At 36.3% G+C, this 26,085-nt stretch overlaps 2 protein-coding genes across 2 annotated transcripts; one reads left to right on the forward strand and one right to left on the reverse strand.

The window, feature by feature from the left end:
* Window positions 1-6,417: 6,417 nt before the first annotated feature.
* LOC107816672 (uncharacterized) lies at window positions 6,418-11,271 on the reverse strand. The gene is made up of 5 exons (XM_016642402.2): window positions 10,876-11,271; window positions 8,861-9,753; window positions 8,265-8,420; window positions 7,111-7,365; window positions 6,418-6,855 (listed from the first exon to the last, which is right to left on the reverse strand). Exons 2-5 carry the CDS (start codon window positions 9,710-9,712, stop codon window positions 6,718-6,720), a joined length of 1,401 nt encoding a protein of 466 aa, XP_016497888.1. The 5' UTR covers window positions 9,713-9,753; window positions 10,876-11,271; the 3' UTR covers window positions 6,418-6,717.
* Window positions 11,272-13,577: 2,306 nt separating this feature from the next.
* On the forward strand, window positions 13,578-16,430 carry LOC107816671 (uncharacterized). Its single transcript, XM_075241098.1, has 4 exons — window positions 13,578-13,771; window positions 14,337-14,595; window positions 14,894-15,088; window positions 15,776-16,430. The coding sequence occupies exons 1-4, from the start codon at window positions 13,677-13,679 to the stop codon at window positions 16,169-16,171; spliced, it is 945 nt and encodes a 314-aa protein (XP_075097199.1). The 5' UTR covers window positions 13,578-13,676; the 3' UTR covers window positions 16,172-16,430.
* The last annotated feature ends 9,655 nt before the right edge of the window (window positions 16,431-26,085 follow it).

A 26,085-nucleotide genomic window follows, 5' to 3' on the forward strand; every position in this document is an offset into this window, starting at 1 on the left:
AATGATAACAATTATTTCAAGCTCGAATTCTTAACCCTGAACCAGTGGTTCTGGGACAACAAAAGTCCCTAGCAGAGTCGCCAGAGCTGTCACACCTCCTTTTTCCGCACCCGCGAGGGCGCAAGGGAGTTTTTTCCAATTAAAGGACAATCAAAACAGGATTGGTTTGTTTATTTCAGAGTCGCCACTTGGGAGATTTAGGGTGTCCCAAGTCACCAATTTTTATCCCGAATCGAGGAAAAGAATGACTCTATATTACAGTCTGCGTACCAGAAATCCGGAAAAGGAATTCTGTTAACCCGGGAGAAGGTGTTAGGCATTCCCGAGTTCCGTGGTTCTAGCACGGTCGCTCAACTGTTATATTCGGCTTGATTATCTGATTTTATACAAATTGAACATATGTGCAAATTTTAACTTTTGACCGCTTTTGTCGTTATTATTATTTTACAAGAATTGCAACGTCGTGAAAACATATCTCGAACCACGTTACATCAATGCACCTGTGGTTATCGATATATCTCGACTCGGTTGAGATTTGGATTTGGGTCACATAAATGTGCACCCGAATTAAGGAAAATAAATTATTAAAGGCGCGCCTAAAGCAACTAGCATCTTGTTATTTTGGGGAAGGTCGTAAAAATTCGTTAAACAGCACATCCCGAATTCTAAATACTTTGATCTATACATACCTTTAGAGGGCCCCGCAACTTTTGTACATTTTGTTTGTCAAGGCTCGTCTCATTCTTGTTTTTTAAAAGGAATTTGTGACGTCATGGACACGCATCTTGAACCACGTCACAATCAATGTACCCGTGATTAGAAACACATCTCGAATCCGTCGAGATTTGGATTTGGGTCACATAAATGCGCACCCGAATTTAAGAAGGTAAAATTATTAGATACGCACTTAAAGAGGCTATCGTGTTATTATTCCGGGAGGGTCGTGAGATTTGCTAAACGACCCACCTTGGGAACTGAATGCTTCGATATATACATTTAACGAGGGCCCTGCAGTTTGTGCGTTTTTCTTTATTTTTGTCGAGGCTCATCTCGTCCTTATTTTAAAAGGATATCCTATAGCAACTACGTTTCTTGTCGCGTTTGTCTCTATTAATAGAAAACAGAGATAGTCCTAGTTAATTACATGCTGGTAGGCTTATTTATAGCAGGATTCAAAACGCCTTTACACGATCAGAATCACGGCCACATACCCAGGTCGCATCCCGAATATTATGGGCCCAAACCCAGCGCACACAGTATCGGCAAGGTCCTGGGCCACTGCTTTTCCGACGGAAGCCTGCTGGGTTCGTTCGATTTAGGCCCAACCCTCGTGAGGTTGAGAAATGCAGGCTTGTATTATTTATTCTAAAGGCAATGATTTGCCAATTATAATGAGGCAGCTTGTTGAAGGGAAATGAATTCAACTATCAAGGGATAACTCCATACTTGGCGTGCATTACAGGATATGCTAAACACAATTAACCAAAGTATAAGATACAACCTACTGCACTGTAAATCCTTCTATCACCAACCTATATACACAGTCTAACATTCAATTACCATACATTGACATTTATTAGGCATGAGGACTATCTCCAGTATCCAAACAAGAATGTAAACTATTATACATTATATGAGGTTTAACATAATAGTCTATGTATATATAAACATCTGCAGATCTTCTCCTTTACATTCATGCTCAAACTTTTCAAGTTACATTGGTAGTATATTTGTGTACCTGGTATAGAGAACTAAAGGAGGAAGAAAATGATCAGCTGAGTGGTACGCAACAAGCACAGCAACAGCAGATAACACAGCCCAACACAACAACAACCAAACAGCCACAAAGATGCAGTTCACACGTTGGTCGAGCAACAGACAAATAATCCCAGGAAACAGGATGGGAAACAAGACCAATCGAGAAAAGAACCAGAATATTTTGTGCTATAGCCAACAGAAATTCAATAACCACCAAAGCTCAGCAAACAACCAACACAGTTTCAAACAATCAGGGAGACTAAAACTCAATGTACAGCACACAGAAACTCAATGTAGTAGCAATCACAGCTGAATATACACAGACTTCTCTTAATGGAACAATAACAGCCCCAGTTAGGATAACCAACTTGGTTTCTTTGTGCAGTTTTTGGACAGTGTTCAGTTACAGTATTTCTGGAAATTTCTTTCTGTTTTTTTTTAGTTTTCTTCAACTCACAAGACCTTTCTCAAGACTAAAATTTCCAGCCCCTTTCAAGTTCTGAAAACAGCTTATTTATAAGCCAACAAACCAGTGCAGTCAAGCTGCCTGGATTCTGCCAATTGCAGACTGCCCATACCTATTAAATCCCATGCCTAAGCATCTTTTTTATGCCAGCCATTTTGTTCCCCACGCTTGGCCTTATTGCTTTAATCAAGAGTCATGGGTTTAGTTAAGTATTCATTTTAATTCCCATACTCTTGTGTCTTGTTCCCCATTGGCATTAGTTTAATCCTAATTTAGTACCCTACTTGTCAGCTCATTTAAACTAAGCTTTTTCTGTTCTTTTCATACCCCATACTACCCATGTTAAACCCTGATTATTACTGCCCTAAACCCATTGCAGCATCAGGGCATTTTGAACTTCTGAAAGTTCAAATTCAGAACTGCCCATGGACTGAATCTTTTCAGTCATTTTGCAATGCAAACAAACCCATTTCGAACAGTGTCGGGCATTCAGTTAGTGACATGGTTCAATCAGTCATGTGACATTATTAGTTCATTTGATCAATTAGTTATAGAAAACTAATCGACGATGTTTATCGAGTCGACTATACTAAATACAACAGGCAATAATCAATCGTTCACATAAACAATACGTACAGGGACCCAAAGGGCATCGGACAACTTTTGTTCAATTACTGGGAACCTATATGAATTATTTATGCGACGACTATCCTAATCGAACATGTATATCACAGAATACATTCAGAACACAAACAGAAAACAATCGACCAAATAAAAAGGTCTTTGACAGAGATGGAAGAAATTAAGAAAAATAACAGACAATAACAAACAATCACAACAAAGCATGCTAACAACTTAATTATCACTCGAATAAAACAGAAAAGCAAAGAAAACTTACCGAAAGATGTCCAAACAAAAGTGACCCAAGTCTGACTCAACTTTGACCATTTGAGGCCGAACAAGCTTTAATCAAGGTGTTCTCAAACGAGAACACCTTGATTAAGGTCTATTAGACCTCGAACCCCCGTTAAGACTGGCCGGATTCCTTAGGTCCTTGTGTTCTAGGGTTTGGATTCTCAGATTTGAGATTCTAAGAGTTGTGGGTAGATTCGGACCAAACCAAGCCTGGTTTGGTCACGAGGGGGGTCAGGGGAGTGTCTGGTATGAAGATGGTGAGGTTTGGTATAGGTCAGAGTTCGACTCGAATCTTCAAATGAAGATTCGAGACGAAGGAGGTGATTCGAGGCTAAGGGGTAACAGATCCATGTTCAGGAGAGTGAGGTGGTCCTAGGGTGTTCAGGAGGTGGTCATCGGCGTTCATGCCGCCGGGTTCTGGTGAAAGGGAAATCGGGGCGGCTGCTAGGGTTTGGGGGGTTTCAGTGTTTGGTGAAGACGATGAGTGGAGGGGGGTTCGAATAGGGGGCGTGGGGTACGATAGAAAGCTTATATACGATCTAGGGGTTTAGATCCTGGCCGTTGGATCAAATGAGATCTATGGCCAGGATCTATTCACTTAGGGAAGACGGTGTCGTTTTGGGTTTGATAGTGGGTGAGACCGGGTAAGGCTGGATCGGGTCAAAGTTTGACGGGTTTAGGGGGAAAGGCCTGGGTCCGTTGGATCAAGGGGTTGGACGGCTTAGATTAATTTGCCTGAAACGACGTCGTTGAAGTGAAGTGATCAACCTGATCAGGACCGTTTGTTTGAGTCAGATCAACGGTTCTGATAAGGACGCTGATACGGCGTCGTTTGAATCAGTGTTTGGGCAGGCCTGACTTGGACTGGGTCCTTGTGTGCCGGTTTTGGGCCTATTTTTTGTTTCATTTCTTGGGCCCAAATCACTCTTTTCTTTGTTCTCTTATTTTAAAACAAAAATGAAATAACAAAATAAATAATAAAACAAATGAAATTAAAACAAACAACAATGTAACACTTCAACACAATGATCACACCAAATTAAAATGTTTAAGTAAGTTAAATCACAACCTAGAACGAACGATGCATATATATATTTGTTTGAATTTTCTTTCAACGACCGAATTACGGTTTGATTACCATGACAGACATAAGTTCTATTTTGATTGATAAGATCAAATGCAACATGGACCGAACCACAAATGACTAACAGCACATGCCACGAAAAATCGAAAAATTGTACAGCGGAGTCATTTGTCACTATTTTTGTTTTCTTTTGGAGCGATTGTCCGTGAAGCAAAAATCACGTGCTTACACCAATAGGTCGGCTTTCATGATTTTTCATTTATATCCCATTATGTTGCTCTGCTATAAGAAGATGTGAGATAAGTTCAGAATACTTTTTAAATCCCATCTCTCGATATTGCTGCTGCAGGAGCATATTCGAGGCATGAAAAATGGTGAAAATTTTCTCCAACATATCATGATCAGTAATATTATCACCACATAATTTCAATTGGGAAATAATTCTGAACATAGCAGAATTATACTCACTGATAAATTTAAAATCTTGTAGCCTTAGATGAGTCCAATCATAACGTGCCTGTGGAAGAACGACCATCTTCAGGTGGTCATATCTATCTTTCAAATTATTCCACAGTATGACTGGATCTTTAATAGTGAGATATTCCATTTTCAGGCCCTCATCAAGGTGATGGCGTAGGAATATCATTGCTTTGGCACGGTCTTGGTTTGATGCCTGATTTTTATCCTTGATGGTGTCTGCCAGACCCATCGCATCAAGATGAATTTCAGCATCAAGCACCCAAGACATGTAGCTTTTGTCTGATATATCCAGGGCTACAAATTCAAGTTTAGAAAGATTTGACATTATTTAGGAAAAGAAAGTTCTTACCTCTAATACTTTCAAAGTATTTGCTCGAGATGTCAGAGTCTCGTGCTGATAACGTGTTATAAAATAAAACTGTAAAGTATAGACAAGTATAGAGAGAAACTGTTATATTATTCGAATTCAAACTGATGTACATAATGAACTGAAATCTCTTCTATTTATAGAAGAAAGGAAGGTGTTGTGTAAGCTGCTACTATACCAGATATGGATAATCTTCTACTGAGAGCAATGTTTATCCATAACGGAGTACTGAAAGGATAAGCTTATTATACCCGATATGGATAATCTTCTACCGGGGGTAATGTTTATCCATAACTGGGTACTGAAAGGATAAACTTATTATACCCGGTATGGATAATCTTCTACCGGGGATAATATTTATCCATAACCGGGTACCGAAGTGATAAGCTTCTTCAGGAAGCTTATTTCCAATAGAGTACTAAATAGATAAATATATTTACGGTGGAGTCCCATATGAATAAGCTTCTTCATGAAGCTTATTTACAATGGAGTACTAAATGAACATCCATAATATAATATATTTATAACAAAAACATGCACGAAGACAAAAACTTTGCAATTCATTACAATTCCTGACGTGTAAAAACTTGGAAACATGGAAGGGTTATATCTAAGGAAAATAGTTACACTAAATACAGAAAAATTATCTAAGTAAAATCCAACTCAATATCAGATTCCTAAATATTAGGAATTTTTATATAGTCCAAATAAGAAAAAAGTTAATTAATTTAAAGTTCTAAATATAAGAAAAATAATTAAATTATAATTATAATTTTATCCAATGTAAATCTATTTTTAAAGGGTAAAAAGGCGAACAACATTTCGCTAAGGGCATTCATACTTTAAATATAGTATAGATATAGATAATTAGGGTAAATTTCTAATGTATAGTGATTTTCGAGGTGAATTCTTTTAAAATTTGTTGAATGATGTTTTGATAAATTTAAATCATGTTGAAAGAATAAAATACTCGTCAATTTTAGTATTTTCATATTTTATTTAAATAAAAATAAAAAACTTAATTACAGTACTTGTGAATTTTAATATTTTCATATGTGTTATGTGTGTAAAAAAGAGTGCTTGACACGAAATAGATACTGCTCCTATTTAGGCTCCCATCGACCAGGCTTCCACATACATACAATCTTTTTCCTGCTTGCGCTATAGTGTCCTAGTAAAACTCCATTTAATTTCTCTGCAAGTAAACAAAGTAACAACAACAACAACAACTCAACGAAATTCCACCAGTGGGGTCTGAAAGTAGTGTATACGCACACCTTATCCCTACTCTGAGGGAGTAAAGAGGTTGTTTCCAATAAACCCTCGACTCAGGAAGACGAAAAGAGATAATAAATCAGTACCATCAATAAAAATAACAGCATCACAAGAGCCAGTACAATAAAAACTATATAAACCATACAATTTCCCTACAAGTAAACAAAGTACTGAAACAAGAAGATTTTGATTTATTCTAAATGTAAAGAAAGACCATTTTTTTACCCTATACATCTATGCGTGAAAAGGAGTGAAAGTTTACATATGGTGCTCCAAACAACCCCAAAAGAAATGGATATATAAACTTGAGGAGATGATAACTTGTATAGTATGTACTACACCAGGGACCAGAGTCACCAGACAGAGAGAACCTCACATTAATACAGATTCGTAGCCTTCCTCCTCTCTATGATTTCGACGTTGATAAATTACAGCAGCACCAACTAGTACTGCAATTCCAAACACTGCCAAGACTCCAACAGCATTGTGCAATATTACAATCTCACCTGTCTGCAGTAACGAGGAAAGAACAAGTTCAGTAATTCTGATGAAATAGGACAGTACCAAAAAAGATGGCAAGGAAATGGAGTGACGGAACAACTGATGGAAGTGTCAGTATCATTAGCTCAAACACCTACGAGCATATTGAATATCTCCGCTGACCATATAGATTTTATATTTCTTGGTTGAAAATATCTTGTTTAGACATAAATAGGAAATTCACTACTCTAGATCGACAAAAATTTTAAGGTGTCAAGATCTTACTCCATCTGTAGAATGCAGGAAAGAGTTAGGCGTTGGTGATGGTTCAGTAACTAAGAGATAGAACAGCCCCATCACTCCTGTATGCCTTTGAGCACTGCTATAATTTGATATTAAAGTTACAGTTTCCCCTTCCGAAATCTTGATAGAGCCAGGTTTAGGATAACAAGAGGACATCCCAACGATGTAACCAGCTTCATTTCCTGGTTCCTTTCCTTCCCCGTAGATTGGAAGAGATGAGCATATGGCACGTCCATCCTAGACCAATTCAGCAGAAAAAGAAATTAAAGAAAATCTTAAACACCACACTGTTTACTGCAAAGTACTGAAACCTCGCTCATCAAGATAAAATTTCAATAGGATGCTCCATAAAATCAGTATAACAAAATCTGCTTTGTAGCGGCGAGGTCATTTGACAAATAATCAGTTAATAAGACGCACAATAATGTATTCAAAGAAGTAGGATGGACGCATGGTTGGACATACTCGTATCAACTGCGATGCTGCTTTACTAGGTAGGCACTCAATGGCCATTGCCTCATACACTTTCACAAGTTATATTTCTAAGTTCCTACTAGGGTTGACAAGTACTAACCTTACACCTATCCGCTCCAAAAATTCAAGCAATTAAATTTCAAAAGAAACCACTATCATTCACTTCCTATATAGTCATGCAGCTCATCAAGGGGCCACTCATATTCATTTACAACAGACAACAAAACACATCCATTAATTGTCTCAAAGGGCAGGAGGATCCATTCACTATAATAACAGATATAAAGCTTTTTGCAGCTAATTGAAGATGGTACTGAACAATGACACAGTTCTGACAGTCTGGAATATAACAGTTTGAATCAACAAAATAAGCCTCTGAAGCATGACAAACATGAAAAATGCAAACACATTTTAGTTTATCCAAGGTTAAAAGCATGAGATTAGACGGATTCACTCAAGCTGATCCTGCAAGTGGTGGCATATATAACCTGTGTTAAGATGCAGTCCAAATAAGCCTAGCATAATTAAAAGAAAGCTTTTTGTACGAAATCTTTGTTTCGATCAGTAAGTGAATTGTCCCAAAATCTATTAGAAGCTTATAGAACAATCCAGATTGTAGGCAGAACATGACCAAAAAAACAAAATATGTCAGCTCAGAGTACCTCTCCATGGAGGGCTGACCCAGTCCCTCCTGTATGTTGGTGAGCAACTCCATAGATGATATCTCCACCACTGGGAAAAGTTACACTTATATTTTTTGTATGAGTACAATCGGCATTTGCCTCAGCTGCAGAACATGACTCCACTAAATATTCAATCTGGAATCAAGAAATTGCCTGGATTATTCGCTAGATATATTTAGGTAGCAAAGAGCTAAAAATGATTTGATTTGAATTGTCATTAATTCATGTGATAATCCAGCATACAGGATGATGCACATGTTATATGACGACGGTCAATTTCTTGAATTGGTAAATTTTTCCATTTTGAAAAGGGATAGATCCAAGTAAAAGTTGGTCAAATGAACACCGGGAGTGCTCTCTACAAGATAAAAACTTTGCTGAAGAAGCATATCCTTAGTTCTTTTTTAGATCTTAAGGAATTGTATAATACTAAGATTTAAGACAACCTTTGTAATTATTCTAGATGTGCAGATGTTTTAAAGTTGATCTATATCTATCTAAGAGGTCTTTAAGGCGGTGGTACCACAAATATATACAGATAAAGAAAATAACACATCACAGGAAATTGCTCACACCTTGCAGTGATGTCTTGACACGGTCGCTGTTGATTTTTCCTGCTTTTTCCATGTATCAGTGACATCAAGTATATAAATTTTGACGGGCACAATGGAGGGATCCCAATCAATATACTTCACCGTATACTTCAGGTACAGGCTTCTCCTTGCACCTTGGAATCCTTCTTTCACCTTGCATCTTGTTTCATCATAGCAACATCTCAAGCCTCCGACATAATCTGGCTCTATATTTCGGTCATACTCGTCTTTGGTAACGTTATAAAGATCACATCTGCACTCAGTGCATCCCAATCTATCTTCGGCACCTCGTGTATCAATTGCATGTACATTGAGCAACCATCCCTCCTCGTATCCCGGAGGTACTTCAACTGGATTGCCGACCTCTATACCATAAGGATCTGGAACATACGTTATTGTCTTTCGGGTCTCTGACCCAAGTCCAAAATATTGAGTAAGACCCCCATTGCATATCCCTGAGTTTCTCTTAACAATAAAATCTGATTGGTGGAACCCCAGATTGCCGTGGTACTTTGCCACTTCCACACCTTTTCGTTGATAATATCTTACAACAACCCAGTGATGAAGATATGTCTCATGAAGGGGTACAGAATTCCCTGCCTCATCAACTACTTCAGCATCAAAATTTTTGATAGCAATGTGGCCTTTTGGGAAGTCGATGTTGTAGTAAAACTTGTTAGAGACTGATCCAGGTTCCAGCACAATCTTTGGTGATAAAAAGACAGCAGATTTCACCCCATTTTCTTCCGTTAATCGAGATTGTGAACTTGGATCAACCGTCATTAGCAGTAAGAGTGCAAGTGAAAGCAATTGATAATTTAAACATCTTGACATCTTTTTCTCTTTCCCACTTCACTTGATATTAGTATATATATCTGTTGACAATACCGTCAACCAATTAGCAACCCATAAATTTAAGTCTCGAAAGTTTTGGTGAGTTAGAAAAAAGAGTCTAATAACCTATGGTAGTTTCTATATAGTAGAAATGCATACATTATCTATTGTTGCTGATAAAAGGAACTAGATAAAAGGTCATGATACTGTAAAAAAAGTCTTTTCTCCTATTTGGGGACATAAAAGACAAACACTTAGCAACTTTGTATAAATAACATAGGTTAGCAATTTAGAAAAAGATTAAAATTAATAAATGAATGAAATTTAACCGATTGTTGCAGATCATCCACTTTTTTCACAGGTTACTAACTCGTCGTTTGATTTGAAGACAAGTTATGCTAAAATTAGTTATCCTGTATTATTTCTTCCCGATTATTTGGTATGTTGTATTAATCCTGGAATTGTCAATTTTACGGCTTTATCCTGTGATTACTATTCCACCCTGTGGCAGGTATAACTTATCCCAGTACTATTTTTAGTCATGAGATAACTTATCTCATGATTAGTAACCAAACAAGAAATCAAACGGTACTAAATTTTTATCCATCATACCAAACGATAGTGTAAAAGAATTGTGCATAAACTTAAATTCTTTGAAAATTAACCTAACTAACATGCAATAACTAGTTAAACTATTTAATCTTTACACAAAACTTTAGATCAAATAATACTGATTACCGGTGATATTTCTTGAGTGACAAAATAGAAGGAAAATAAAAGGAAAGGAACAGATGGAGTTAACTTTTTCAGTATATATTCATATTTGCTTACCTATACATATTTCCTTATCAATGCATATTTCTTTACCTATAGAACTAATGATCAAAGTATTTATCTTAAAATTTTCGTTGAATATTGAATATGTACAAATTATTAATTTAGAACTCAGATCCCAAACCCATAAACTTAAAGATCCTGGCTCAGCCTCTGCTAAAGATTGGATGCGAAGCTCATAAAAGAACTCAAGCACCTAAATTAGAACAAAAAAAGGACTTTGGTGATCGCAAGAGTCTATTATAATTATCAGCTACGCCAAAGCTCCTTTCATCTAAATTAGAACAATAACACCGAAATTAAGAAGAAGAGGAAGCAGAGAGACTTACCCGATACGGCTTTCCCTTGTCACTCGAGTAATCGAGAGACATGTACAGAGTAGGATTTAGGAAGTCAAAATTTGGAATTCTAATGACAAGGGGGCTTTATAGGAGAACCAGAAGTCCTAAAATACAGACCATGACAATTGTACGAAGCGTACATTGATACGTATCAAGATAGGTGTTTTCCACAAGAGGAAGCCACGTGTCATTTCTGCTGAGGACACTGCTTACGACTGCGCCTGAAAGATCTATGTTTCCTCCAAAAAGAGGATCGGGGTAAGGTTGGATTTTAGGGAAATGGTCAAATATTATGGACGACTTCATACTCTCATGACAGTGACATACTCCCAAGTCTCAACGGCAAAGGAAACAAGTAAGCATCTAGAAGCCATACTCCGCCTTACTCTTTCCAGTTCTAATTTATGGTAAAGTATTTGATTGAAAACAGAGAAGGAGCCCGGGTTTTGCTTATCATAATTTTTAACTTATTTACTTCTAAATCAATAATTTAAAAGGAAGTATATATTTAATAAAATATTTAGGATAAATACATAATTTGAATTAAAACTACTAAATTCTGTCGACCCTGTGGCTCCGCCTCTGATTGAATATAGATTTTAAGATTCGAGACTTGTAATCTAAACAAGGTATTCTCTTCAACCTTCGTTTCAATTTAGATGACATATTTTGCTTATTTAGAGTCAAATTGTATGAAGTATTATTTAGAATGTAATTTTTATCATATTAACATAAGAAAAATTGAACTTTTAGTACTTTTTATATATTTTTTAAATTTCAAAATATTGAGTTGAACTAATCCAGTTTAGTCAAATTAACTCTCCATAAACGAAATATATCATCTATATTGAAACAGAAAGAATATAAATTCTCGCTAAATTAAATAAAAAATTTAAAGTTAAGTTATTTCTAAATTTATATAAACATTGAATTCGAATAAGTTTTTTTCTCATTATGTAATTGTATATTATAGTATATAGAGTGATAAGAGATTAGAATGGAAATTGATTTAAATATTCTATCCACACATTTTTACATAATAATATATTAAAAAGTAAAAAAAAAGTGCAAAAATCACAATACTTTAACTTTAACATTTTAATAGTTAAAATAAATTTGAGTAATGCTATATAAAAGCAGACAACACGACAAAAATTTACATATAAAATTCTTGGTCCCCTAAAATCAATGTAGTCGAGCCGATTGTAAAAATATTAATTATCCTTTTTCTCACCTAATAAAGTCATATTTGTCACAAATAATACTTATAATTGCTGATAATGTAAAAATTCTTACCATGTTAATACATGAAGCTAAGCCTTTAATACATTTTTGTTGAGCGTTTTCAGCCGTCTCAATATAAAAAAGAATGATAGTACAAAATAAGAGGAAGAAAGTATTTTAAAATTTTCCTTTTGGCAAATTGTTAAAGACGGCACGGCATGACTAAAGACAATTACATTGGCTTGTAATTTCACACCTGTGAACTATGTTACTATGATGTCCAAACTCCCAAGGCAAATGGTGACTAGGTACCAATGCTTGCCCATTTCTCAATTTATTTTCCTTGTTTTTTTCCTTCTTTTTGACAAAGAAATGAAACATAGAAAAGTCACAACTCACAACACTTACGATATATTATCATTTTTCTTTTTATAGATACAAAACTTTGTCTCCATCTTAAGAAATATCTTTCCACAATGAGACTCAATGAACTTACCAAGATCACTGGTTATTAGGTTAGCACGATTTGACAATTTTAATGATTTTATTAATGTATTTTTAGTAGTTATAGTAACAAACCGAAAGGATATTTATTATTATTAGTTGCATTTTTATTTTAGGAAAAGGATCAAATTTGTCTTTGTCCCATCCGAAATTGAGTAGTTTTATTTTTTGCTAGACTTCTGATCTAATATTATTCTGCCATTAGGAAAAAGTTTCAATTTTTGTTCTTGATACCTAATAAAGTTCATACCAGAGGATAATTGTAAATCATTGTAACAAGTTGAGGTGGTAATTCTCGAAGAATTTTGATATGAGGAGTTTCTTGAAAAAACAAACTGTACCTTAGGATTTGATGACGGCAGTGGTATGTATGCAAAAGTGAAACACATGGAAAACTTGGAACAATTTCAAATAGTAATGGGTAAATTTAGACCTTTCTCTTTTTCCTAATAAGAGATTAAGGGGACAGTATTAATTTTTCGAAAAATTTGGGTTTGTTTGGTTGATGGTTTGAAATAATTAGTCCCACCAAAAATTTGTGCATAAGATAAACAATGTGTGGTTGGCCGTATAAGAAAAAATAATCGCCTCATAACTAATGTAGTGTTTGGTTAAATGTATTATAAAATACATACAGTAAGTTATGCGAGAATATATATGTTAATTTATGCCATATAGAACGTGGAATAAGAATATATATATAGCAATGCAGGAGTAAACTATCTAAAGACAATAACAATCTCCTCATTATTAGTCATTACATAACTATATATCCATTCATTATTAACTTTTGCATTATCTATAATTATAGCATAACTAGTATGTGAACCAAACTACACTACCTGTTAAGGAAGAGATAGAAACAAATTAACAAAGTGGTTCACACCTAGCATTGGCTCCAAATATACCGGAAGATAATACGTACGCATACGCAGTTTCTGTCACATAGCATTTCATGTTCTCAATTCTCAACCAAAAGCCAAAATCTAAAAGGAATACAGGGTGATGAAAAAAATACAAGGTAAGTAGAGATTCAAAACTAAAATAAGAGAGGAAAAATAATGGATCATAAAAAGGAGAAGGCAAAGGAGAAAAGAGAAAAGAGACGCCAAGAGATCTCTCTTTTGCGTACTATTCCTTATTCCGATCACCGAAAGTGAGTTTTCATTTCTCTTAAATTTCTCCTTTCCTTCTTTGCGTTTGGATATCCAGAATTTAAAATCACGTGGAATCATACATATATGCACGCGCGCTCAAGCAATCTTTTTTATATTATGGTAAGATCTATCATAATAAAAAAGGCAACACAAGATTAATTAGAGGTTTCCTGTGTGAATTAATTTCTGAGCGCTAACACTAGCTTTATTGATCAGATGCTAGAGCTTTTTCTTTTGGATTTAAAATTAAGTACCATTTCTATCTCGGTAGGAAAGAGATCACCGGCGTATTGCACAAGATTGCCATTTCTTGCAAGCATGGATCGACCTGTGAACTAGGTAAATCCAATGGGAACCAAAAAAGCGAACCACATGAGAAAAGTTTAAGATGAATAGTAGTCACTAGGATTTAGCACAATATCCCTCACACCTTCAATTAATGAATTATGTATTTGCTCATGGCACTTTAAAATGGACTTCTTTAAATTATTGACTTCTTTGAAATTAGAACACCCTTAACGATTTTCTAGCATAACACTCTAATAAATGGCGGATGATCTTCAGATGGTGGTCATCCGATACCGTTGCTGTGGTGACTGGTGCAAATAGAGGGATCGGATTTGAGATTGCTCATCAACTCGCATCACATGGCTTAACGGTAGTTCTTACATCACGAGAGACTGGTGTTGGCGAAGAGGCAGTGAAAGTCATGCAAGAAGGAGGTTTAAATGTAGCATTTCATCAACTGGATATCGTCGATCATGCATCAGTTGAAGCATTTTCTGATTGGATAAAAGAAACTTATGGCGGTTTAGATATACTGGTATTATGCTATCCCTATATTCTCTATAATTAAGCTACCAGCATAAACAACTAGAGTAGCTTTCACTAGTACGCTACTACTATTTTGACTGGTGCAAAATCTCCTAGTCTTTCTCTTCTTGGTCATTGATTCAAGGAGGGTGGCTTTCATTTGTTGTTCCGGGCTTTGTTTACTTTTATTTCGTTGCCACTTTTGGTTTCGGTTATTGTTTTTGCCAAATATGGCCACTTTCAGCTGATGATATGGTACTATATATATATATATATATATATATATATATATATATATATATATGTAGATCAACAATGCAGGAGTGAGTTTCAATGTTGGTACAGAGAATTCCATGGAACATGCTGAAACTGTCATCCAAACCAACTATTTTGGCACAAAGAATATGACAAACGCGATGATTCCATTGATGAGGCCTTCTCCTTCTGGTGGTCGTATCGTTAGTGTGAGCTCACGATTGGGACGACTTAACGGCAAAAAGAATGTGAGAACTTCAGTTTTCTTACAATTATTGTTATTCTTCTCATTCTTGTGTCCTTGTTCATCTTGTTTACTCTTTTTGCAATTCTTTAAGGTTCCACGCTACACCAACCTTTCCAGATTGAAATCAAGTTAGGTCAGTACTTTGTCCTGATCGACAAGGCAGCCCGATGCACAAAGCATCAAACATTCACGCAAGGTCCGAGGAAGGACCGTACCCTAAGGGATGTGATATAGACAGCCTACCCTGATGCAAGCATTACCGGCTGCTTCCACGGCTCGAACCCATGACCTATAGGTCACACGGAAATAACTTTACCTTTACTCCAAGCAGAGGCGGACCTATGTATTATGTTGAGGGGTCACCGGACCCTATAAACTTCGGCAGAATTCTTATATATAGATATAGATATAGATATACACGTGTGTGTGCACTTTGAAAATGATAACTTTGAATCACTTGGCACCCTAAACGCTAAAAGCCTTTAGGGGGCACTGATTGAACAAAATATTGTGCCCCCGCCGCGTTAAAATCCTGAGTCCGCCTCTTGCTCTACCTTCAAATACTTTGTCCTGATTGGGATGATACTTAATAAAGTAGCATGATATTAGCTGGTTGCGCTAATTATATGCAAATGTCATTTTCTTCTTTAATATCTCAAAATCATCTATATTTTCTTGATGCAACCAGAGAATTACAAATGTTACCTTGAGACAGCAACTGGAGGATGTGGACTCTTTATCAGAGGAACTGATTGATAATACTGTGAATTTTTTTTTGGAACAAGTAAAGGAAGGAACATGGGAATCAGGGGGATGGCCTCAAGTGTTCACTGACTACTCAGTGTCAAAACTTGCAGTAAATGCTTACACCAGGCTAATGGCAAGGATACTCGAAGATCGTCCAGAGGGTCATAAGATATATATCAATTGCTATTGCCCGGGTTGGGTGAAGACCGCGATGACTGGTTGGTCCGGGCATATATCTCCAGAAGACGCTGCTGATACTGCAGTCTGGCTTGCTCTACTACCTGACCAATTTGTGAGTGGTAAGTTTTGGGCTGAAAGGCGCGAGATAAGCTTTTAATATGTGGAGCAGCTGGTGTTTGCATTATTTGTGAAAATTGATTGATTACTTGTTACATTGGTTGAGAATATGTGAAGGATTGGATGGAAGAGCCTGAAGCAATGGCCTAGTTTGTAGCAATGCTGTTTTCTTGTAGATTATATCTTGTTTGGACTTTTTCTTCACTATCAGTGTGAATGAATTTTTCGTGTAATTTAACACACAGATTATCAGACCCCTCTTTAACAATATTTTTATATAACAACCATTCATTATAAAAGTCAAATTTTTCTCAAACCGATTTTTATGTTATAATAATGTACTCTATAACAACACTTCATTATAGCAGCCAAAAAATATCGGAACAAATAAAACTGTTATAGAGAGGTTTGATAGGTTTTTTTTTCTGGAAAGCTTGCTTTTGACCTGTCTTGTAATGGATCAAATAAACTTAGTACTTTTGTCATTTTTGGACAAATACATTCACTTCTGCTAACACCACTGCTTTCAGTTTCTATAAATGAAATATGGAAAGATTATATTGAAATAGTAAAAGCTAACTTTGTTTAACTTCTACTTCTAATATGATTGGAAGTTCACTTCTTAGGAATGCAGCTATCGTTTTTGGGAGGGAATAAAGTTAGAGCCAACAAGGGAATAGTTCTAACTGAAAAATTTATATTTACTAGAATCAAAGAATTCTATCTAAAGCCAAATAAGAACTAGACATGTTGACCCTAATACTCACTTGTTTTATAATTTTCACAAGATACAAGAAATTGAATCTATTTAAGTAATCACAAACTGTAAGCTTTGACAGGATTTCTTCCATGTTTAACTTAGTAATCTATGTTTTAAATTTCATAAGTAAATCAATATTTAAATTCATGTCTTTTAGATAGTGTGTCATAGAATTAGAACTAAGAGTACGAAATTTCTAAAAAAAAAAAAAAGAAGAAGAAAAGTATAATACTAATCAGCAAACCAAATTACTAAATTTAAAATTTAATTTACATATACTGAGAAGTATAAAGAATTTTACACTATTACCCTATCGTTTAATTGGTCCTTAATTAACATTTATTTCAAGTGACTCATTAATACATGGAGGGTAAGCACGTGATTTTTGCCCTATATGAGAAATACTCCCAGAAAATGCAAAATAAAATGATTTTCCTTGGTGTGCAATTTTGAGTATTTTTGTGATATTTTTGGATAATTATTTGTATTTGTCTGTGTTTGCTTATTTGTTAAATTAATAAAAAATATAAAAATATGTCGCATTTTGCATGTAGGATTTCATTCTACAATTGTTAGTAATTAAATTAGTTTTACAAAAAAAATTAAAAATTACAAAAATAGGCATCTTTTGCATTTTTAGCATTTAATGTCCAAATGAACAATTTTATGCTTAATTATTACTTAATTGTGTGTTAATTGTTATTGGGAGTTAATTTGCGCCTTTATAACTTAATTTAGTTCTTAATAATAATTTAAGTATTTTTATAATTTAGTTTTAGAAAATAAAAGAAGAAAAGATAACAAAAATACAAATAAAAATCGGATTGGGCCACTTCTTCAATTTTCAACCCCAGGCCCAAACAATTGTCCACGACCCAGTCCACTTCACACGGGTCGACCCGGTCCGCCCCATTAACCCAATACCCAACCCCTTTCTTCATTTTTTGGTCTAAACACAAAAACAAAACAAAAATAACAAAAAACCAAAAATCCTAAAGACTAACTCATCCGCCTCCTCTCTTCATCCTCTCAAAACTCCAAGCTCACAACCATGGCTGCCCAAACCATGCTCCCTTCTTCTGCATCCACCACCCAGCACCTTCCCACCGCGAACACCACCACCATGGACGCAGCCCGGACTCTCTCACGTCCAAACACCTTCGACCAAACAGTCCCCGTCAACCACCAGCTTCCCCCTCGTCGTCATTGTCGAGTCGACGACCAAACAACCACCAAACGCCACTGCCCAGACGAACCCTCGCACCAATGCTCGAACCATCGGACCCCCCTGTCGAGTAGCAGCTGTTGATGTTGATGCTGATGCTGCGTCACGTTCTTCTCCGGCAAAAACCCAGAAAACGAACAAGAACTCGTCGCCTCCAGCTGTCTCCCCGTCATCGTCACGACCCAGTTCTGTCGCGTCTCCGCTGTTTCCATTGGCCAAGCTCATCGTCCAGTTCGAAGCCCCGTCCCCAGCTGTCGCGTCTCCGCTATCCGTCGACCTCTCATATGGGTTTGTACTGAAACCTCGTCGTCCACAGATGCTTTTACTGCTTCACTTCTGCCCCGCCAACTGCCGGTTTAGCTTCGGCGTGGTTTTCAGTTGTCAACCGCCGATATTGCTTCGTAGGTTCATGTTCGTTCGTCATCTGCTCGTGTTCGCCATCGTTGGTTTGAGCTTTGGTCGAGGCTCGTCAAGTTCGTTGTTTGTTTGGTCGTTGTTCATCGTTTCGATCCGGTTAGTAGTTTTTTTTTTAGTTTTATTTTGTCCGTATTTTGTTTTGATATTTTCGAATCTAAAATCGGCACATGTTTGTTTTGTTTATCGTTTGAATTAATTTTTAGTTCATGTTCATGTGTTGTTTGTTAAATTAATTTTTCAGATTTCAAATGAAAGATTAATTAATTATTTTTCATGTTTATTCCATATTTGTATTGTTGTTTAAGTGAATGTTTGTTAGTTTAATGTTTGTTAGATTCAAATTGAAATTTAATTTATTATTTCTTCAATTTGTTTCATGTTGTTATGTATTTTCCAGAAATTATTTATGTTGTTTAAGTCATGTGAACCCGTCATGTTTGTTGCTAAAAATAGATTTAATTCATGTTCATCTTTGTTTGAAGTTCATGATTAAATCCAGTGATTTAATGTGAGTTTATGTTGTCTTTGATTTGTTTAATTTAGTATTTTGTTGTTTGTATTGTTGTGTTTTGCTCATACATTCATGGTCTAAATTAACCAGGATTGGTTCCCGATATGGTTAATTCATTCCATTAATTTTGAGTTGTGTTGTTCATCGTGTTCATATAATTGTTGTTGAAGATTGTTGAGAAATTGGTCATCTTGATCATATTTCGGTCAAGTTATGATTAATTGAGTGTTTAGAGCTGATGGGGGTAATTTGGTAAATTGCATTGCATTCAGGGGTAGATTTCGGTCAATCTGTTACTGGGTTATTCTACTGGTTTTTACTGGTTTTGCGGTGTTGCTGAACCTGCTGTTGCCGCGTTATTACTGTCGCTGACTCCTACTTCTTTTGTTCTTGTACTGCTGTTTCCAGGTACACATTTGTACAATCTCGGCTTGAAGCAAAAAATGAAATATTAATCAGACTTTGTTCCTGTTGAATCCGAACTATTTAGATTTGTTGTTTGAATATAATTTTCCTTTCTTTATATAAAAATGTAGTCGATTTATTAATAAGTAATGGATTGCATATGTATAACTTCTTCATCTAATAACGTTAGTTGAATTAATCTGTTTTTGATATTATTGTGTATCTATCTCATGCTCTAGTATTAGTAAATAATAGAATGTAGAATTAAAGCAGTTTTTCCTTGTACAAACGCGATCGCAATTTTCCGTTCACATTAGTCGTAACTTAATAAATAAGTTACGTTTTTCAGCATGTAAATAATTGAGAAATTTTCTTTTATTTTAGAGATGAACTTAATAGAAAATATAGTCACTGTAGGTTTATCCTTTTAAATAAAAATGAGACGAGCCTCGACAAACAAAAATGCACAAGCTGCGGGGCCCTCTAAATGTATATATTAAAATACTTAGAATTCGGGACAGGCCGTTTAGCGAATTTTACGGCCTTCCCAAAATAACAATACGCTAGTTGCTTTAGGCGCACCTTTAATAATTTAACCTTCTTAAACACGGGTGCACATTGATGTGACCCAAATCCGAATCTCAACGGAGTCAAAATGTGTCGACGACCACGGGTGCATTGATTGTGACGTGGTTCGAGATGCATTTTCACGACGTTGCAATTCTATAAAAATAAATGATAATAATAAAAGCGGTTTAAACTTAATAAAAGCACGTAAGTCATAACATTTATTTAAATCAGATATTTAGCCATTATAACAATTTAAGCGACCGTGCTAGAACCACGGGATTCGAGGGTGCCTAACACCTCCCTCGGGTCAACAGAATTCCTTACTTAGAATTTCTGGTTCGCAGACTTCATTTGGAAAAGTCGAATATTTTCCTTGATTTGGGATTCAAGATAAACCGGTGACTTGGGACACCAAAAGCCAAACCTTTCCCAAGTGGCGACTCTGAATTAAATAAATAATCTCATTTCGAATATTATCACTTAAATTGGAAAAACTCCCTCGCGCATTTTATCCTTCGGGGCGGGGCGCGCAAAAAGGAGGTGTGACAGCTCTGGCGACTCCGCTGGGGAATAAACCCAGAACCACTGGTTCAGGGTTCAAGAATTTGAGCTTAGAATAATTGTTATATTTGGCTTTATTATCTGATCTTTATTACATGTTTTTGCATAACGTGCTAAATGTTGTCTTTTACCGCTTTGATATTATCTGAACTGTATATAAACTGTGCCGAAACCCTTCTCTTCTTACCTCCGGGGAGAAGCTCGTTGGTCGAGACTCCCTATTCTGTTAGTGTCAATACCTGAAATAAGAAAGAGGTCGGACAAGTTACAAAGCCGGACGATCTCGCGGGTCCCCGGTACGTAAGCCCCTCCTCGACTCGAGTTGTCCGCTCGGGTACACAGTCTAGAACAAATACCCAGGTTACGAACCTAGAATAACTTGACTTCATGCCGGATCCCTAATAGGAACGCTTATTTGCATCATGTTGCATTTGACTTAGGGGACTCAACATAGGGGTTGGGTCCGTCTAGGACTAGCAACCTGAAATGAAAAGACCATCTTGTTGCATCCTATTTGTTTCCGTGCATTTATTTGTCTCGGACATGCATGCTGCCTGACTTTGGAGTATTTGAAAAATATAAACAAAAAAAAATAATAATAAAAAATAACAGTGTATAAGGCTAATTTTCTACTTTGAAAAATAGCAATGCCCAATTACTGTCAAAACTCTGCCGAAATTTTGTGATAATAAAAGGGGAAAATGTTTTATTTACTAAGAAAAAGAAAAACAAAAAGATAGAAAAATAGTCTTTTATTTTTGGGAAGTTGTTTGTTGAAAAATAAAAGGAAAAAATTTTGTTCTAAATTAATTCGGTTAATTTGACCGAACTACGCGGGTCTGATTCTCACCGGATGTGAGATACGTAGGCAAACCTCATCGGTTCCGGCCCCAATTTTTAAAAATCAAAAAAAAATATTTTTCTTTAGTTCTTTCTTTATAAATGTTTCTTTAGAAAATACAAAAAGAAATAAAAAATAATATAGAAGTTTTCTTTAAACTCAAATAAAAAAAAATAGTCTCCTTCTTTCTGAAGTCTTTCATATGAAAAAATGAAATAAGAATTAAAAAGCAGCAACAAAAATCCAAAAAAAAATACTCTTTGCTTTTTAGTCTCTTTTTTGTAAAATGTCCAAAAAGAAAATATTTGAAAAACTGAATTTCAAAATATTAGGATTTTTCTTTAGACGTGCTTTTGTAAATAAATAAAACTCAGAATTCCACATCATTTTCTTAAAAGTCCCTCTTTCAAAATTTAAGAGGCAACATCATATACATTCTTTCTTCCGTAGAAAAGGTAAAACAAACCAAAAAAAATCAACCAAACACATTTTCTTTTTGTTTAAAAAATAATAAAGAAATTTTTTTTTTCCAAAGTTCAAGTCAAAAGCAAATAATTTTTTAGAAGTATCTCTTTAAAAAAAAAATCAAAACAATAAAAAATCTTCTTTCTTCTTTTAAAGCATTTCTTTCAAAAATTCAAAAAAAAAGGGTTAGTTTGCTTACTCTATTCACGAGCCCGAACTACGCGGGTTTGATTCTCACCGGATGTGAGATACGTAGGCAACTCTCATCGGGTTCAACCCCACCTTTTGCTAAAATAGCCAAAAATCAATAAATAAATAAAAACGTGTCAAATTTTAAATTTTGCCATAAATAAGTTGGGTGGTGTCCAACCTTCCCTTTTGCTAAAAATAGCCAAAAATATATGTCAAATTTTAAATCAGTCATAAATAAGTCAGGTGATGTTGTTTTGTCATAAATAGCCGAATGTTCCCGAAAGGGACGCCGGAAGGCTGACTTTGCATAAACAGCCACCTTTGGGTCATTTTTTAAGGTTTGGTCCAGTTGACCCACACAGCCTTAAAATCTTCGTCACCGAGGTGTTGAAAGGCCGTGTTGGCAATATTGAGTTTTCTAATTTGAAAAACGATAAAAAGAGTCATAAATAAGTCAGGTGATGCTGTTTTGTCATAAATAGCCGAATGTTCCCGAAAGGGACGCCGGAAGGCTGACTTTGCATAAACAGCCACCTTTGGGTCATTTTTTAAGGTTTGGTCCAGTTGACCCACACAACCTTAAAATCTTCGTCACTGAGGCGTTGAAAGGTCGTGTTGGCAATATTGGGTTTTCTAATTTGAAAAAAACGATAAAAAGAGTCATAAATAAGTCAGGTGATGCTGTTTTGTCATAAATAGCCGAATGTTCCCGAAAGGGACGCCGGAAGGCTGACTTTGCATAAACAGCCACCTTTGGGTCTTGTTTAGTATTTTTTATCCAGTTGACCCACACAGCCTTAAAACCTTCGCCCCGAGGCGCTGAAGGGCCGTGTTTGCAACACCAGGTTTTTATTGTAATTTGAAAAAAAAAACAAAAAAAAAACAAAGAGTCAGCGGTCAGGTGAATACCGTTTGAATTTTGTCATAATAAGCCGAGCCAGCTTCGGTCGCGTCTTAAACCGTTCTTGCCGAAGTAGCCTTAGAGTATCTTTCAGTTGTCGAAAGGTTATTTTCGTAAAAGAACGGACAAGTTTGTAAAATGATCCTCCCCGACCTCAAAATTCATGTGAAATTTGGAAGGGGCCACGTTTGCAAAAAATAACCGTTCGGTTGTATTTTGTGAGTGTTGAAACCCAATTTTTTATTATGAAGAAAAAAAATGTTTCATTACTTTTACCTTTCATTTGGCCCGAACTACGCAAGATCTGATTCATGCGGGGTCATGATACGTAGGCAATCTCCATCTGATTCGATCATAGCTATAAAATAAATTGAGAAAAAAAAACAAACTGAAAGAGAAGGAAAAAGAAAATAGAAAAAAAAGGAAAAAAGAAAAAAAAAAAAAAAAGAGTGCAAAAAATAAAAGAGCGGCAAAAACAAGATCAAGAGTGACTAAAGAGAGGCAAGAATAAAAGAAAAGAGGTACATAGTGAAGAGGGCAAGTTTAGGGTCGGGATGAAACATGCAACCCGTTCAAACACATGGTAAAAACGTTTAACTGTTTAGGTGCATTGCATCCTCATCTTGCGATTTCCTATATGTTATATGCTTCAAAACTAACAAGGTTGTGTGTGTGAGTAAATTAGTCAGGTTCTGTTCAGGTGATTGGTTTTGTTGGTATGCAGTGATGAGCAGCCTTGCACGCGGCCACAACATTATACACAATACTGAGCTCCACCTCCCAGAAACGCCCATCCTTACCAAGCTCCATATAATCCCCCAATCAAATGTTCATCAGTACAATCCTCACCCAAGAGAGTCTTTCAAAAGGAATCAGTTCACCTCTATTGGTGAATCATACTCAGGCTTGTTCCAAAAGCTAGTCAGGCGAAGTCTGCTGCAGCCAGTGGCCCCAAATCGGCCAAACACCGAGTCCCCCCTCCCCGCATCGAGCTGATACTAGATGTGAATGCCACTCTGGAGCAGTGGGGCACGGTACAAAGGACTGTTGGTCATTGGACCCTCAAAATAGCAGTTGAGGACTTGATTGAAGCTGAAAGAATCGTTCACCGGGACGAAAAGGTTCCTAACATAATGAACATTCCCCTGCCTACTCTCACAAATGGGCCAATAGATGAAATGATCTGTGAAGCTGAGGAATTTGATCCGGCACTGAAGGCTATTGCAGCCATTGCCGAGATAGAAGAAAGGCCAAAAAATGATTGTCAAGCCTGAAAGTTCCCCATCAGACGGGAGTCTCGGTAGCCAGTCTTGCTATCCTTTCTGCATCTGGATTGTCTCAGGGTGTGATCCAGATGTTTTACTTTATTGTCTTACTTTCCAATGTAAACCCTTCTATCTTCAAAAAATAAAAAACAAAAAAAAATCATCAAAAAAAAATCAAAAAGAAAATCAAATGAAATTGATATTTCATTTTCCCGGAATGTCTCTTTTCTTAAATCTTGTCAATTTTCTCATTCTCTTTTAGTTCTGTTAAATGCAGATTTCAATAATATGACATGCTTGCGGACTTCATGCCCGAATCTTAAAACTCTGTCAGACCTCGAAATAATGAATCAAGAATTGGGTCGCAATGAAGAATAGCTTAAGGAAACAAGACAAAGAGTTGGAACAACTGAAGGAAAATCGATTCCCAAAATTGGAAAGGTCCATACATTACAACAAGAGTACTGCCAGAAAGAGTGCGTCGTACTTGGGACACATCGAAGGAAATGTCCTTGAAATAACTGTCAATGCAAATGCAGTCAAAAGGTACTATGTTGGATCCTTTATATAATAAAATCTTTTCCGGTTGAGATGACGAAGGCTTTCATTCTCGCTACCCAAACACTATCAACCTTTTGCAAAACCCATTTGAGCTGGTTACTCTTCTTTGATTACCCTCTTTGGAACCTAAAAATATTATTGAAAATAAAATGAAAAAAAATTGAAATGAAAAGAAAAATGAAAAAAGAAGAAGAAAGAATTGGAAAAATAAGAAAATATATATACAAAAAAGAAAATCAGGAAAAAAAATCCAAAAACAAAAGTTGCCTGAACTACGTTTGACTTGATTCCGAAAGGATACGTAGGCAACCTCTCCTTGGGGTTCAGTCACACCAAAACAAAAATCCAAGAAGTCCCCCAAAAGTGAAACTGGGGCAGAAGTTATAATGGTTCGGCAATGATCCCGACCAAAAGGTTCCAAATTTGTAGTTCAATCCAAATTCCTTTTACCCCAAACCTTGTTTAAGTCCTTCTGATCAATCGGCAAAGCGGTTCAAAATGGGAGGATGGAGTTATTTGGACCTGATACAACAAAATGAGAAGAATAAAATGAGAGAGTCTTATTGGTGAAAACCCACACGGGCACCGTAAGACGACGGTAAGCAGAGAAAATCAAATGAGAAGTCTTGTTAGTGAACACCCACACGGGCACTATAAAGAGATGGTAAGAAATGAAATGAAAATGCCAGCTCGTGAAAACCCGCAAAGGGCGCCCATGATCGAAAATGAGATCCTCACAAACACCGTCATCAACAGAGTCCTAGCAAGGTTCCTCGGTATTCAAGGCAAAGTTGTGATAAATTTTTGGGAGTCAGACGGTTTACACAGATCAGGCATCCAGTCCAAAAGGCATGTCATGTTCATTAAAGTCTGCATGTACTCCGGATAAGTCCTTCTCTCCTTTCCCCGAAAGGGACACTTCTAGTTTTAAACTCATTCTCCATTCAATTATTTGTTTCTCTTTGAATCCCTTTTGGTCTAACACTGTTCCAAAACCAAGACAAAGAAAGGATGGCAAGACTGATTTACAGGGCTTTCGTTGGATACACGATAATGTGCAAAGGGCACCCAGCCTCAGCAGGGGGCATCAAGACGACCTCGACTGGTCATGGCAGCCTATAAAGGCAATTGAAGTTGAAAGGTTTGGGTTTCACATGGTTAATCGCCTCCACGAAGTTAAAAAAAAAAAAATCTCCACAAAGCCTCCCCTTGTAAAAATTCTCCAGCAAGCTTGCCCCAACAAATCCCCAGCAAGTCCGTTCTGTACAAATCTCCACGGA

This window comes from Nicotiana tabacum, chromosome 20 (genome assembly GCF_000715075.1).
Source record: "Nicotiana tabacum cultivar K326 chromosome 20, ASM71507v2, whole genome shotgun sequence".
NCBI lineage: Eukaryota > Viridiplantae > Streptophyta > Magnoliopsida > Solanales > Solanaceae > Nicotiana > Nicotiana tabacum.